The sequence below is a fragment of the Megascapheus bottae genome, chromosome 20 (genome assembly GCF_031878675.1).
Source record: "Megascapheus bottae isolate mThoBot1 chromosome 20, mThoBot2.hap1, whole genome shotgun sequence".
NCBI lineage: Eukaryota > Metazoa > Chordata > Mammalia > Rodentia > Geomyidae > Megascapheus > Megascapheus bottae.
Genome location: NC_143528.1, coordinates 33,361,194 through 33,374,980, shown reverse-complemented (window position 1 = coordinate 33,374,980; position 13,787 = coordinate 33,361,194). Strand labels below are relative to the sequence as shown.

Here is a 13,787-nt window from a genome sequence, read left to right as displayed (position 1 = left end):
ATTACTAGAACGGTATTTACTTTTATTACTCTAAGTAACCTCATGAACCAATATTACATTGGAATCAGGGAGCCCTAGGAATGTAATTCTTCAGGTAAATATGTGTGCTGTGGTCAGTGTCAGTTTCACTACAAGTAGAAGCTATGTTGTATCCTTATTTTTTCATAATGATTCAAAGATAACAGAGAAAAAAGTTCCTTAGAATGTAGAGATCATTTAACTAAAATATATGAATTCTATCCACCATGCAAAATGTACTTCTGGAAAGACAGAGAAAAACTCATGATTACACAATGTGGAGTAATAGATTAAAAACTTCAGAGAGCCTTGTGTGGGCTGTCTATGATGGTGCAAGGTTTTGAATAAGATTGCATTTTATCATCCTTGAGAAGCAATCAAAAGCAAGGAACAAAGACTTAAAAGCAAATTTAGAGCATAATACCTTGATCTCTCTGTAATTTAAGCAATTTTCTTTACTTTCTCATTCTTAAAACTGATGATCTTCAAATGGATAAAGAATCATTGTGTCCTGTTTAGTGTCAGTGGAGAATTATCCGATTGTTCTCTAGTTCCTGGGTTGAGTTGCAGGAATTTCAGTTAGAGAATAGATACATAAACTCACATAGCAATGATTTTTAACCACAGTTTCGTCTGAGAGTCACACATGAAGCATTTTGGAATAACTCGAGCCAGCTCCCTGGGGAATCTGCACATAATAGTTCTGGAGAACTTAGTATAGTCAGTATTTTTTTGTGTGTGTCCTTATTTTTCAGATGGAACTACTATGATGAAAGATTGTTTTGTGTAGGAACTGACCCTGCAACCTGTGGATGCATGATTTTTCTTTATTGTCTAAAAAGAACAGAAATTTATTCTCTGACAATTTTGGAGGCTGGAAATCTGAAATTAAGGTATCGACAGGACTGAACACATCAAATTCTTCTCAGGAGGAATCTTTTCATCTCCTTTTCTAGCACCTGGACATAACAGCACATTATGCAGTAATCCATCCTCACAACTGCCATCATTTCTATTGGGATTGAGTTTAGGGCTCATCCAAACATCTTCCCATCTCACAGTCTTATCTTAATCATCATACCTTTAATATCCTTGCCAGAAAACAAGGTTCCAGGGACCAAGAACTGAACATCTATTAGTATCTGTAGCTACTCCTTGCCAGAGGTCTTTGTCTGTTGTATGGCTAGTGAAGATCTTCTCCCACTTTGTGGGCTTTCTGAATGTGTTCTCAGAAAGGCATAGCCTTTTTTCTTCTCTTGCTCAGACACATGTGGCACTGCAAAGTTTGGTCTTAGGAGGAAAGACTGGGATTAGGAATTAGTTGACAGTTAACATGAAGAGAAAGGATTGTTATTCACTGGAAGAAAAGACCCTGTGCAATTTCTAGGACCATAAATAAAGAAATAAAGTTTCTTTCTGGGTTGGTTTGTTGAAAAATATCTCTGAGAGTTTAAGAGAAGTTAATTGACATTGGGCTTCCTGTTTCTAGTTTATGTAAAGCAAGCATTTTTGCCTCTCAGCTCTGAAATCCCATTGTTTTTCTGCCATTATGATTAGAAAGCAGAAGTGATGAGGCGTCTGTGCTGATATTTTTTAGAAAAAAAATGGCCTGAGGTCTGAGGTTAAGGAAGCTCAAATGTAATTATAAATGCCCAAATTAGGGGTGGTCACTATGCAGTGATATTAAAGTGTGCTTCATCTTTTCTAGTAGCTAAATTACTGCATATTGGGAATGTTATGAATCCCAAGATGGTGGTTAAGTCAGTGCTATGCCTCCTAAACAGATACCCCCAGCACTCTTGACTTCAGAAGCCCAGTTATGTGCTGCTTGTCTAGCACTTGGACTGGTCCAGTGGAGGCTAGATGATTTAAACTTCAATGAAATTTTCTGTGTAGGTCTTTTCATATTAGAAATAACTGTTTTCCCTTTTTTAGAGACATAAAAATATGAATAGATATTGCTTATAGTGGGCAGTTAGTTGTGATGTGGAAGAACAAGAACTTCTAAATGTTTGGAGTGGAAAGAGAAGAAAGAAGAGCGAGAGGCTAAATTCCTGCATCTCTAAAGCAGCTCCATTTATACATTTTTTACATGAAGTATTAGGCTAAATTCTTAAGAGTATTTAAGAGTTTAGGAATTTGACATTTGAATGAAAGTAAAAGAAGTCTCAATCATATTAGTTTGGAGAGAAGTAGGAATGAGATGGGTCAGAAATTATACTGACTCTTTCATTGATATAAACACAACTGAATCAAGAAGCTAAAGGTTCAGATTGAGTAACCAACTAAATTGTTTGCGTCCAGGAATATTTGAGATTTTAAGTTCTCCCAGATTTGGGAAAATTTTCATGCTACATTAGGCTAGTATGAGGATGACACTGAGGTAAAATAGGAAATTTAATTTTCATATACATATTCCATTCATATAGCCCGAAGACAAATGCATGGAACAAGCATTTTTGGTTTTTAATTTTGGTTTTCAATTGTTTTGGGCACAGAGTCTTGCCAGGTAGTTAAGGCTGTGTTTGAACCTCGTATATAGCTTCCACTGGCCCCCCTGCTGTCTGCTCCAGTCTTGTTGGGATTTTAGGTGCATGTCACCACAAGCAGTTTGAAGCAAAGTTTCATGGTGTGGAATTTTCCATTTGGGGCTTCGTGTTAACACTTAAAAGTTTCCAATTTGTACAAAGTTTTGAATTTGTAATATTGCAAACTTCATAGTTTTGGTTTAGGGAGCTCATCCCATTCTAACAAGACTGGTTGGAGTGAAACAAAATGTGATACATAGATCATGATGTCTAGGTTGACTGAAACAAGAAAGTGGTGCGTGTTGGGTGACAAAAAGGAATCCAGTGTATTTGGTTCTTACCTGGGCTAATTTGATGAAAGGATATGTAGCCAGGATGAGGGCATGTGAGTGCTACAAACCATCACGAAGCATCTTCCTTTTCAGGAAATAAGTGCTACACAGAATCAGCAAAATTCCTTTGTAATCTCATGATTAAAAAGAGTAAGCCTTTAGATTTGGCATGCTATAAATAAGATACCTGTTTTACATTGTATACTCAAGATGAGAACTTAACCTGTAACATACAAAGAAGTCTGTTGAATTAGACAAGATATATTATCACTAGTTTGGTTTATTTTAATTGTGTTGTTTTGTGAAAGTGATATACAGAATGGTTAGCGTTACATGTGTAACATCATGAATACACTTCTTGAACATTGTTACCCTCTCACAGTTTTGTTTTTAAGATATTTGGCTGACAGAATAGCAAGAAGTTATAGTTCAAAACCCTGTTTCTCTTTAATCAAATAATCTGAAGGACAATAAAGAACTGTAGGACAGAATTATGTATTAAAAAATTAGATGTCTAGGTATCTTTTCCAGATTGTCATTTTAAGAATCTTTACCACATTGTGAATTACTCTGGCTAACAGTATTAGCCTGAAAGTATTACCAAAAAAATTAAAAAAAAAAAAAAAAACAAAACAACAATAGCAAAAAAAACACCCTCTAGTGATCTGTCTTTTCAGTTGTAGTTTCAGTGGACTAATAGTCCACTGTTAGTCTTCTGAGACCCACTGCACTTGAAAAATGATTTGCTTCATAGGACATAGCCTATATTATAGTTGGTTTCTTCAGTAAAATTTAATTTTTTTTCAAAAAAATATCTGATTTATATTATGGTCTTTAAACCTCAGCTTAACCTTTATTGTTCTTACTGTCTGAGGACCTATACAAACCTGTCACATGTGGATAAAACATGTCCTCAGTTGTATTTATGCCCTAGTTACTCTGTGGTTAGATTGACTATTTCAGCCTCACAGTACAATGTCTACAAGGCTGTTAGGACAGCCTAAGCCTTCAAGCTCTACAAAGTCCAAGTGCTCCCCTGAGAAAACCGTTTAAACATCCTCATATAGTATGATAGCTATTCTTTGCTTAACATAATTTTCTGTTGTGGATTTATATAGAAGAAATGCATCTCTGTTTTCACCATTTCCTCTTATTCAAAAGTTAAAGCATCTTCCTGTGTAGTAGTTATAGTGAAAAAAGTTGCTTGAAAAGACTTTATGTACACTTCTGAAATGGAGAGAATCGGAGAAGTTGGTCTTATATTACAGGACTGTCATTGTTATCAAAGTTCTGAAGAAATTTTCCATCTTCTTGACCACTAACACACACACACACACACACACACACACACACACCAACATAATACTCATTTAAGCACAAGCATAGTGTTAGAGTAATAAAAACTACTGAAGTAGGAACTCTAGAACTATTTAAAATGCTTTTCTGTATCTGATCTCAGTGCTTTTTCCATGGAACCTACCCATTCAGTGGCTACTCAATTGTATTTTTCCATTAGTGAGAAAGTTGCAAGAATGTCTAGTTCCAAATTAATCAAACTATGACATTTTCTTGAATGAGAGAAGTAAGTTGCAGTCTAATTTTAATGGTATACTAATTTTGCTGTGATGAAATGTAATATACAGATATACAAGTATCATGCAAGTCTCCTCACCTCAACCCATTTTCCTATCCAGAGGCATGATGCTTCAAGTCCTTCTTGTGGAGGAGTTGCCTGTAGGCTTTCTCAAGCCTTTTTGGCAATTTTAGTGAATTCAACACATGGAATATAATGAAAAGAATAATTCATTCTTATTTTTTTCTACAGGCTCTGTACAATTCAATCAAGAATGAGAAGCTTGAATGGGCAGTGTAAGTATGCTAGAAGTCAGCTTTTTCTTTCTTTCTTTATTATTATTATTTTTTTTGCCAGTTCTGGGGCTTGAAGTAGGTTCATAGGCCCTGTCTTTGAACTTTCTCAAGGCTAGTGCTCTACCACTTGAACGCCCGACTTTTTCTGTATATGTGGTACTGAGGAATCAAACCCAGGACTTCATGCACGATAGGCAAGCACTGTAGCACAAGGCCACACTTCCAGCCCCAGATGTCAGCTTTTTAATAGTTAATTATTCCCTTTTATCTTACTGTCTTTATGCCTTGAAGGTGATTTCAGTGTATCCTTAGTTCTTATTTTATACCAAGTATCTTATTGTCTTCATGCAAAACCTAAGGAAGCACTAAGTAGCTTTTTAATTTTTCTTGGTACCCAGAATGCTGCTTTTCTGCTTCTAATATTGTTGCTATGCCTGTAGGGGATTAGTTATATTTTAATGTATACTTTGAAAATAAAATTCTAAGACAAAATCTGAAACAATTACAATTGTTCCCAAATGTAATACACTTGATTTTGATCCTGTCCTTGTACATAATTTCCTTTTGTCTATCACCAGAGATCGAGACTTTTTAGCCATATTTCCTATGTAATAATCAATCTGGGACCTCGATAATTGGCTGCAAAAAGTAAGATTCTGTGCATAGATAAATAGCTTTATTTGCTCTATCATTTCTCAAGCTTTATGCCCAGTACCTTAATTTTAATTAATTCATGTAGTTGTATCAGATTTTCTCTTTGCATTCTTAGAATTTTATTTGGCTGATACTGGGGACAGATGTCATTGCTAAATATATACCCATGTTTACACTGTATTTCAATCAATTTCATTCCTTCTATCACACTCCCTGTCTCCTATCCCCCAATAGTACCCACAGCAGTTTACTTTCTTGTTTCCATAAGTGTAAGTAATCTTTCCAACAGTATTAACCTCCCCTTACACAAGTTCCTACCACTCACTGTCTCTTTTCTCCCACCTCCTAATGAACCACATTTATATTTGTCGTATATTACAAGTTCTTACTTTTCCATTTTCCATCCTCACCTCTCCCCTTGCATGGTCTCTTAGCTTGATTCATGTTCTATAGTTAACCGTATAACTAATCATTTATAGATGTATAATATGGATATATTATATACATATATTTATATGTGTGTATGTACTTAATACATGCATTACATATAGGCATCTATCTATATATCTTTTTAACACGTCTTTTGAATCTAACATATATATATGTGAAAACATAGTATTTTGATTTTTGAGCTTGTCTTATCTTGCGTGGTATGATTTCAAGTTGCATCTATTTTCCTACAAATAACATGATTTCATGGTATTTATGGCTGTGTAGATATGTTTGAGAAATGGAATAAATAAAACTAATTGCGTTCGATTTCAAAACTTATTGGAGTTTGTACAGTACCACTATTTAGCTCTGATAAAGGAATAGAGGTTTTATAGGCTCAATGGTTTTCTTCATTTGTCATAATTAGTATAAACCTTGGACTCTCCTAGCAGAGGTTTACAGTAGAGTAAGACCTAGATACATAAGGCCGTATAGGATGAGGCTAAATGAAAGGACCTCCAAGATATAGAAACAAGAGCCATATAATGTGTGATTGTTGTTCTTCATGTATTATGTTATTTTTCATCTCTTATGTTGCCCCTTGGTTATCTCATTGTTACAGTATCTTACCTTATTATCTGATATATTTTATATATGTTTATTTGTTTATTTGAAATAGAATAGGAAAGGGGGGAAAACAAGATGAGGGGAGAGGTGGGGGAGGGAAATGGGGACAAAAACATGAGAAGGGATAGCAATAATTGTTAAGTAATGCACCTTCTATCTGGCAAATATAATATAGCCCTTCTAATAATTACAATAAAAATAAAAAATAGAGGTTCTGTGTTTATTGAACCTATTTCACCATAAAATGTACTGTTTCAAGTTCTATGACTAGGAAACTATAGTTGCAGATAAATTATGCATGATTTATATAAGCCAATAATACTATCCATACTAGATTTTCACTTATCTGCACAGCAATTAATGTTTTTAAAAATTTCTCAGAAAGTATCTTCACTAATTTTTTAATCAAGCTATCAAGAAATTAGGTCAAAATTTTTTTTTAAATTAGAACTGCATGCAAATATTATTTGTCAATGATAACCATTCACACACTTATACACACACACACATACACACACACGTACACACACACTATTTTCTTTAACCCTGTGCTCTAACTGCAATCTACAGTGAGCTCCAGCTTATGGAATAATAACGTGGGTGATAAAATGTGTTCTTTTGTGTATATATAAGGAAAAATGTAAGAGGGCTGACATTAGAAATCATTGATAAAGAGAACACACCATGGAAAAGTACTAAAATCATAAAACCCAATTCTCTATTGGGGAACCTATACCACGTATACCCATGACATGTATCATGCCTCACTGAAATGCTAGAGTAAGACTTGGTGCTCATGTTGTCTTGCTATCGCTGGCCTGAATACCTTCCTAGCATGGCAAGTGCTGCCAATTCTAACGGTAATGATATCACTGCCAGTTTTGTAGTATATCTAGAGGATATTATTGGTTCAATTATTCTATTCTTGGGGAAGGTACATTGGATAAAGAAAAACAAAAAAACAAAAGAAACAAATGCCATTGTGAAGATGATTAACCATGACCTTGAGGGAAACTTTGAGCTGAAGAATTAACTGAAAATTTGCTAGCAGGAAATTATATTGAACTCAGATAAATCTCCTGGACTTTGGTGTTTTGCGGAAAAAACATTTAAAGATTTAGAATTAGAGAAGACTCCCCCAGGCAGCTCTAGGAGATGTAATTTTATTAAGAACCTAAATCATAGCTTATGCTTAACATTTAATCTGTAAGTACTTTTCTAGGCAAAAAGTGTTTTTTTTTTCCCCTCAGATATAGAACTCAAACATAAGAAACTAGAAATATATCATTCCAGTGCTTTACTTTGAAAGGTCAAATCTAAAAAAATTGTGTGTGTGCCACCTGTCAGTGGAATAAGGTGACTCATTAGAATGTTCAAGGATCATATTATGAAGACAGTTTTTATATAGATGAAATGATGATGAAAGTAATGAACTTCACCACAAAAATCTTTTTCATTACTTCAAAATTGGAGATATGCAGGGCAGACAGGTTGATGGGCAGATGGCCTAACTATAACAGCTAGTAGCCTACGTGTGTCCTAAGGCAATTTTAGAATCACTGAGGTGCAAAGGATTCTGGAGCTGTAAGGGAAGTTTTTCTCCTGATATGTTATCATTTAGAATTTTATATCATCTATGTCATTTGATAAGCCTTTGATTTTTATTAAAGAATGATTCAAGAAGAAATATTAAAAATATGATTTCTAAGTCACTTAAAATATGCATAAAGGGCTAATGTATCTTGAACATTATAGACAGTATTCATTTGGATTTCAGTATTTATATATTTGCATATTTTAATATGTGAACTAGTGTGCATTTTCGCAAGGTGAGAAAAATGTGACTAGACACATTGATAATACTGATAACAATAACATTTTTTTCCTCTTGAAATTTTCACAGTGGATCTTTTAGAAATATGTATCAATCATCTGGTTTGAATGCATTACATTTCAAAAAATTTTTAAAAAACTACTGTAATACCCACAGTTCAGTTTTTCTTACTTTGGAAAGTATACTAAAATCATTTAAACATAGTCACATCCTTTATTAGAAATTCCAGTTATAAAACATCTGCCTCACATCTGGCAGCATTCTTAGTGGTATTCAAGGACTAGTTCTAGAGCTTTACCTTTAAAAAAAAAAGCTGTTGTCAAAAGGGTTATGCCATAATACTGTCTTTTTAGGAAATAAGATGTATTTCATATTTTTAGTATTCTGATTTGTCTAAGTGATGCTGTTATTAGCTAGTGCTCTATCACTAAAGAGCCACACTAAAGAGCCCTTTGATTGGTTATTTTGGAGATGGAGACTCAGGCTTTTTTTTTTTTTCTTTAATCCCAGCTTCTTTTAAACCACAGTCCTCTGAATCTCAGTATCCTGAGCATCTCAGATTACTGTCATCAGAACCACAGTTATTTTTTAAAGGATTTATTGATACATAATTTTTAAACTATCACAAATCCATCACCTACAAATGATTCTTTGTGCTTGCAATTCAGTGTATTTATTGATTTTAATGTTACACATTTTTATTTGTTTTAGTTTTTCAAATTCTGCTGCATTATCATTTTATTTAAATTTAAATTGTATTGTAAAGGTGATGTAAAGAGATATGTTTACATAAGGCGGGAAATGTGTAAGGCAGGTAATGAGTACATTTCCCTTCAAACAGTGGTACTCCCTTCCTCATTTTCTCCCATCATTTCCCCTTCCTTGTCTATCTCATCCCCCAAGTTGTAAAGTTCATTTCCAACATAGCATTTAGTAAGTATTACTGTTGAGTTGATTCATCCTTTGTCCCATTGCATTTGTGATTCTCCTCCAGTTATCCAAATCAGATACACTTATACATAAGACAAGGGGTACAGAAATAAAAAACAGTGATGTCAGGAAATAAAACAATGTGGAAAAAAAGGAAATAACTGCAAACAGTACAATTTAAAAAAAAACCCTCGTTTCCATTTCTTAGAGTTCATTTCAATAAACATTTTATATGGCCATATGCACATAACTGCTGAGCCATTGTGATCCTCTAGTAACAATATCCTAGACATATTCTAGTTATTACCAATGAGGAAAGCTATGAAATTCAGCATATTTATTTATTTATTCAATTCAGAATATTTAATATACACTCTTCTTTCCAATTTTCTACTGTCTTGTATATACCCCTGTTGAGACATATGTTACAGTCTTGCATTACTCATTATTATATGTTTATGATGTGTGTCTCTTTTACTTCTGGATTATTCTTCCCTCTTGGGATCTTAATTGCCGTACTACCTGGCAATTTGGAGTGTCCTCTGATCTCTACTAAGCTGGCATTGAGTTTCCCCAGGGGTACCACCTTCTAGGCACTTTCTTCGTGGAGGAGAGCAGGGCGTTGGCCTGCTGCCTGCTGTGATCCCCAGAGAGATCCCAAGGAATCTTACAAGATGATCATGTACAAGAAGTCATGCTTATGGATTCTTTCACCTGTATTAACTTTGACTTTTCATTGAAATGAAATCATCTGGCTTTTAGGGAGGTGATGAGTAAGAAAATGTTAGAGAGGTTCAGCATAGAGGTTCCTTGTACATGGTTCTTAACACCATTCCCCCTGACTCACTCCTTTTGCTACTGGCTTTGTGCCTTGAGCCTTTCTGCTCAAGACTGACACTCTGTCACTCAGGGGCCACACCTCCAGTCTGGCATTTTGCTGGCTATTTTAGAGATGAACCCTCAAGGAACTTTATGTGGGCTGGCTTCAAACCTTGATCATCCAGGTTTCAGCCTCCTGATTAGCTAGGACTACCCAGAGGGTTCTTTGTTTGATATAGCCCTATGCTCTAGGTAGACCTCTTCTAGCCAGAATATCAAAGTCAAGTTAAGTATCAGTTCTCTAACTCCCAGTGCAAGGTGCCCTCAGACGTTTGGGCTAGAGAATATGGTGACCTCTGGCTTGCTGAGCTGGCCAACCTGAGTTGATTATGAGCCAAGTAATCAGAACCAGAGTGGCAGAAGTAAGACCTTTCCCACTGGATTTATGCTAAACAGTAAACCATAAGGGAGTGGCTGATTTGTTTTTCCTTAATCAATGAGGTAGGAGAAGGGGTAGAGTCTCTCTTCCTTTTAAGATACACAAGGGTAGATAAGTGGGATAAATAACTTCTGACCTCCACAGAGGGAGGAAGAAAGAAGAGGGCCTTATTGTTATCCTCCATCTAGTTTAGAAAATGTCCTTGAAATTTTACATTGTCTCTACTTTTGTTGTTATGGAAAACTTGCATGGCAAGATTCAGGGTATGTTTCCTATCTCAGAGAAAATAAAGGGAGGGTAATAGTGTTTGGCCCAATTTTAGCAGGATATGTTTCCATTTAGGGTTAATTGTTTGGAGACATTTGATAAATTCTGATATTTTCTTATTTTATGACTTGATTGGAAACTACAGTTCTCTCAATATGTAATATTAGAAGTAAAATGGATTCAAGGCCACAATGTGGTTCCAGAGACTTTCTTGTCATTGCAGTCTCCAGTTCTCTGGACAGTCTTGTCTTCATGGCATGTTTTTGCTGATCTAAAAGCAAATGTGTGAATCCCTTTTGAGGATACAAAGATCTGGAGATAATCGAGCCTACTTGGGGTCACAATGTAGTTTATGGAGAACAGACACTGAGACCCACTGTCTTGATTTTTTTAGGACATTATAAATCAGAAAACGTCTAAATGCATTAGTTTCACAGGGCTGGCATAATGTAATGCTACATACTGAATGGCCTTACCACAGAATTGCTGTACCAGAGTTCTGGAGACTAGAATTTTGAGATCATGTGTGAGCAGGATTGACTTTTTTTTTTTCTTCTGAAGACTATCAAAGAAACATCGTTCTCTTGGTTTTCTATAAGGATTCCTTTTCTTGGAAATGGCATTCCCCCTGTATCGTTTTCATATCCTCGTCCTTATACATTTGTTTCCCTTTGTATTAAGGGCATTAGTCATGATTACTGGATTAGGGCTCACTCTGATGACTTCATCTTAACTTGATTATCTTATTTCAAGATAAGCTCATAGTCAAGTCTCTTGGGGTTATATCTTTCTAGATTTGGGTAAAGAGCACATGGTTCAAATTGCTAGTATCAAGAAAGACCAAAACAATAATAATGATTTTTTTAAGGGCAAAATTGTATTCTAAGAAAGTCCAGATTTTTTTCTTCAATAGATAGAACATTAACTAATGAGTCTGAGTAAAATAACTTTGTATGAATTCTGGAAACCAAATGTCATGCAACAACCAGGTGAGCATATAGTCAAGAAAAAGTTACGTTCAAAATGTTAGGCAAATTTAAAAAAAGGGGGGGTGTGGGGGGGAGGGAAATGGGTACCAAGACATGTGAAAGGGTATCAATGTATGTGAATTAATGCACCTTCTATCTGGCAAATATTATGTAACCCTTTTACTGATTACAATAAAAATAATAATAATTAAAAAAATGTTAGGCAATTTCATAATAATTTTATTTGCCCTTACCCCCTACCCTCTACCTGGCATGGTATAGTATGGTTGGATGTTACATCCAAGTTTCCCATTTCTTCCTTTGAGGTAGGGGAAAGAGAAGTTAGGTCACAGGCAAAAATCACTGACACCAAGGTTGGAAGACAGACAGACGACTGCTAAGAGTTACAACTTAGGGGGCGGGTGGGGAAGGGGAATGCTAAGCAAAAATCAACTTGGAAACAGCAACTAGGATAAGAAAACCTGAATATTACAGTGGCAGAAGTCTCATTTTGGTAAAGATTGCAAGGTAAAAGTCAAGATAAGGGACTCACACACTTGTGATAGTTTAGGGCATATTAACTCATCCAATAGTTAATGAATATGGGAAGAAAATTCTCTTGTACTTCTGGTAGGGTTATGGGAAATGGGGCCATTTTGAAGCATTGTGCAACATTCTATTATTTACAAGTCTTTGTTTAAGAAAAATAATTACACCAGAGTCTACCCTGCTGAGTTTTGCCAGATCATAATTGAAAAGGGAGAGAGCTAGTTAATACCATACTCGAGCCACGTCTAGACTTTTTGTTCTTCACCTAAGAAAATGAAGTATAAAAAAGGGAGCATATGGGGGGGGGGGCCTTCTGGTAGAGTGCTTGCCTAGCATGCATGAAGACCCGGGTTCAATTCCTTGGTACCACATACTTAGAAAAAGCCAGAAGTGGTGCTGAGGCTCAAGTGGTAGAGTTCTAGCCTTGAGAAAAATCCAAGGACAGTGCTCAGGCCCTGAGCTCTAGCTTAGGACTGGCAAAAAAAGGGGGAGAGGGGAGCATAGATGAAGTTGATACTTCCAAGAGGCTCACTAACATGTGGAGCCCTCACCATAAAATTACAAATTTCTCCTTCCTATGAAACACACTTTACCACACCAGACTCCTTTTCCTCACAACACTCTTCTAGCTATTTGGAAGAAAGTATAATGTATAATTCAAGGGAGAAACATAGAAGATAGAGAGAGAGCAAGCAAGAACAGAAACATAAGGATGTTGGAATGATCAGAGCAGGAACTTAAAACAACTCTGATTAAAATGCTAAGAATTCTAGTGGATGAAATAAACAGCATGCAAGAACAGATGGAAAATGCAAGCAGTGAGATGGAAATTTTAAGAAAGAAATGAAAAAGAAAGCTATATATAAATATTGACAGATATGAACAGTGTCTTTGTTGGTTCATTACCAAACTGGACATATATGGGGAACAAATTTGATTTCCAAAATATATAGAAAGAAACTTTGAAGATGGAAAAATCAAAGAGTTAATAAAACATGAGAACTTAGAAATTGAACATACTTGACCTGGTCTCTCAAAATATCTTATTGGATTCTATCCTTTTTCCTATGATGATACAACTTGTAGCCAGATGACAGTTGCTTTCACGTAAGAGAAACCTCAGAAGATGAGGTAGTATGTTGGAGGGAGCTACTTTATGTACTGTGTTGTCTTTATCCATTTATCTACCAATGATCACGTAGACTGCCCCTCATGGCTGTTGGAGATAATGATGTTGAAATGAACATAGAACTGTTTCTCTTCAGCGTTCTACTTCCATTACATATACACATATGTAAATGCATGTATGTGTATTTATCCAGAACTGTGAATGCTGGATCCTATGATGTTTCATTTCCATTTTAGTTTTACGATAGCATCATTCAGTTTTACCTGAGGACTATATTGATATACATTTCTACCAGCACTGTGTAAGAGTTCCCTTTTCTCCGCATGATTGCCTATGCTTATCATTTTTGTTTTGATAATAACCATTCCTACAGTGTAAGGTGGCATACCATC

General features: G+C 35.4%; 1 protein-coding gene across 6 annotated transcripts in view; it reads left to right on the top strand.

The window, feature by feature from the left end:
- Window positions 1-13,787, top strand: part of Psd3 (pleckstrin and Sec7 domain containing 3) — a 285,771-nt gene that overhangs the window by 208,120 nt on the left and 63,864 nt on the right. For all 6 annotated transcript variants that reach the window (XM_090354241.1, XM_090354243.1, XM_090354242.1 and 3 more), the window contains one exon: window positions 4,704-4,747. In XM_090354241.1, coding sequence (XP_090210367.1) covers window positions 4,704-4,747 — 44 coding nt within the window. The remainder of the gene's footprint in view (window positions 1-4,703; window positions 4,748-13,787) is intronic.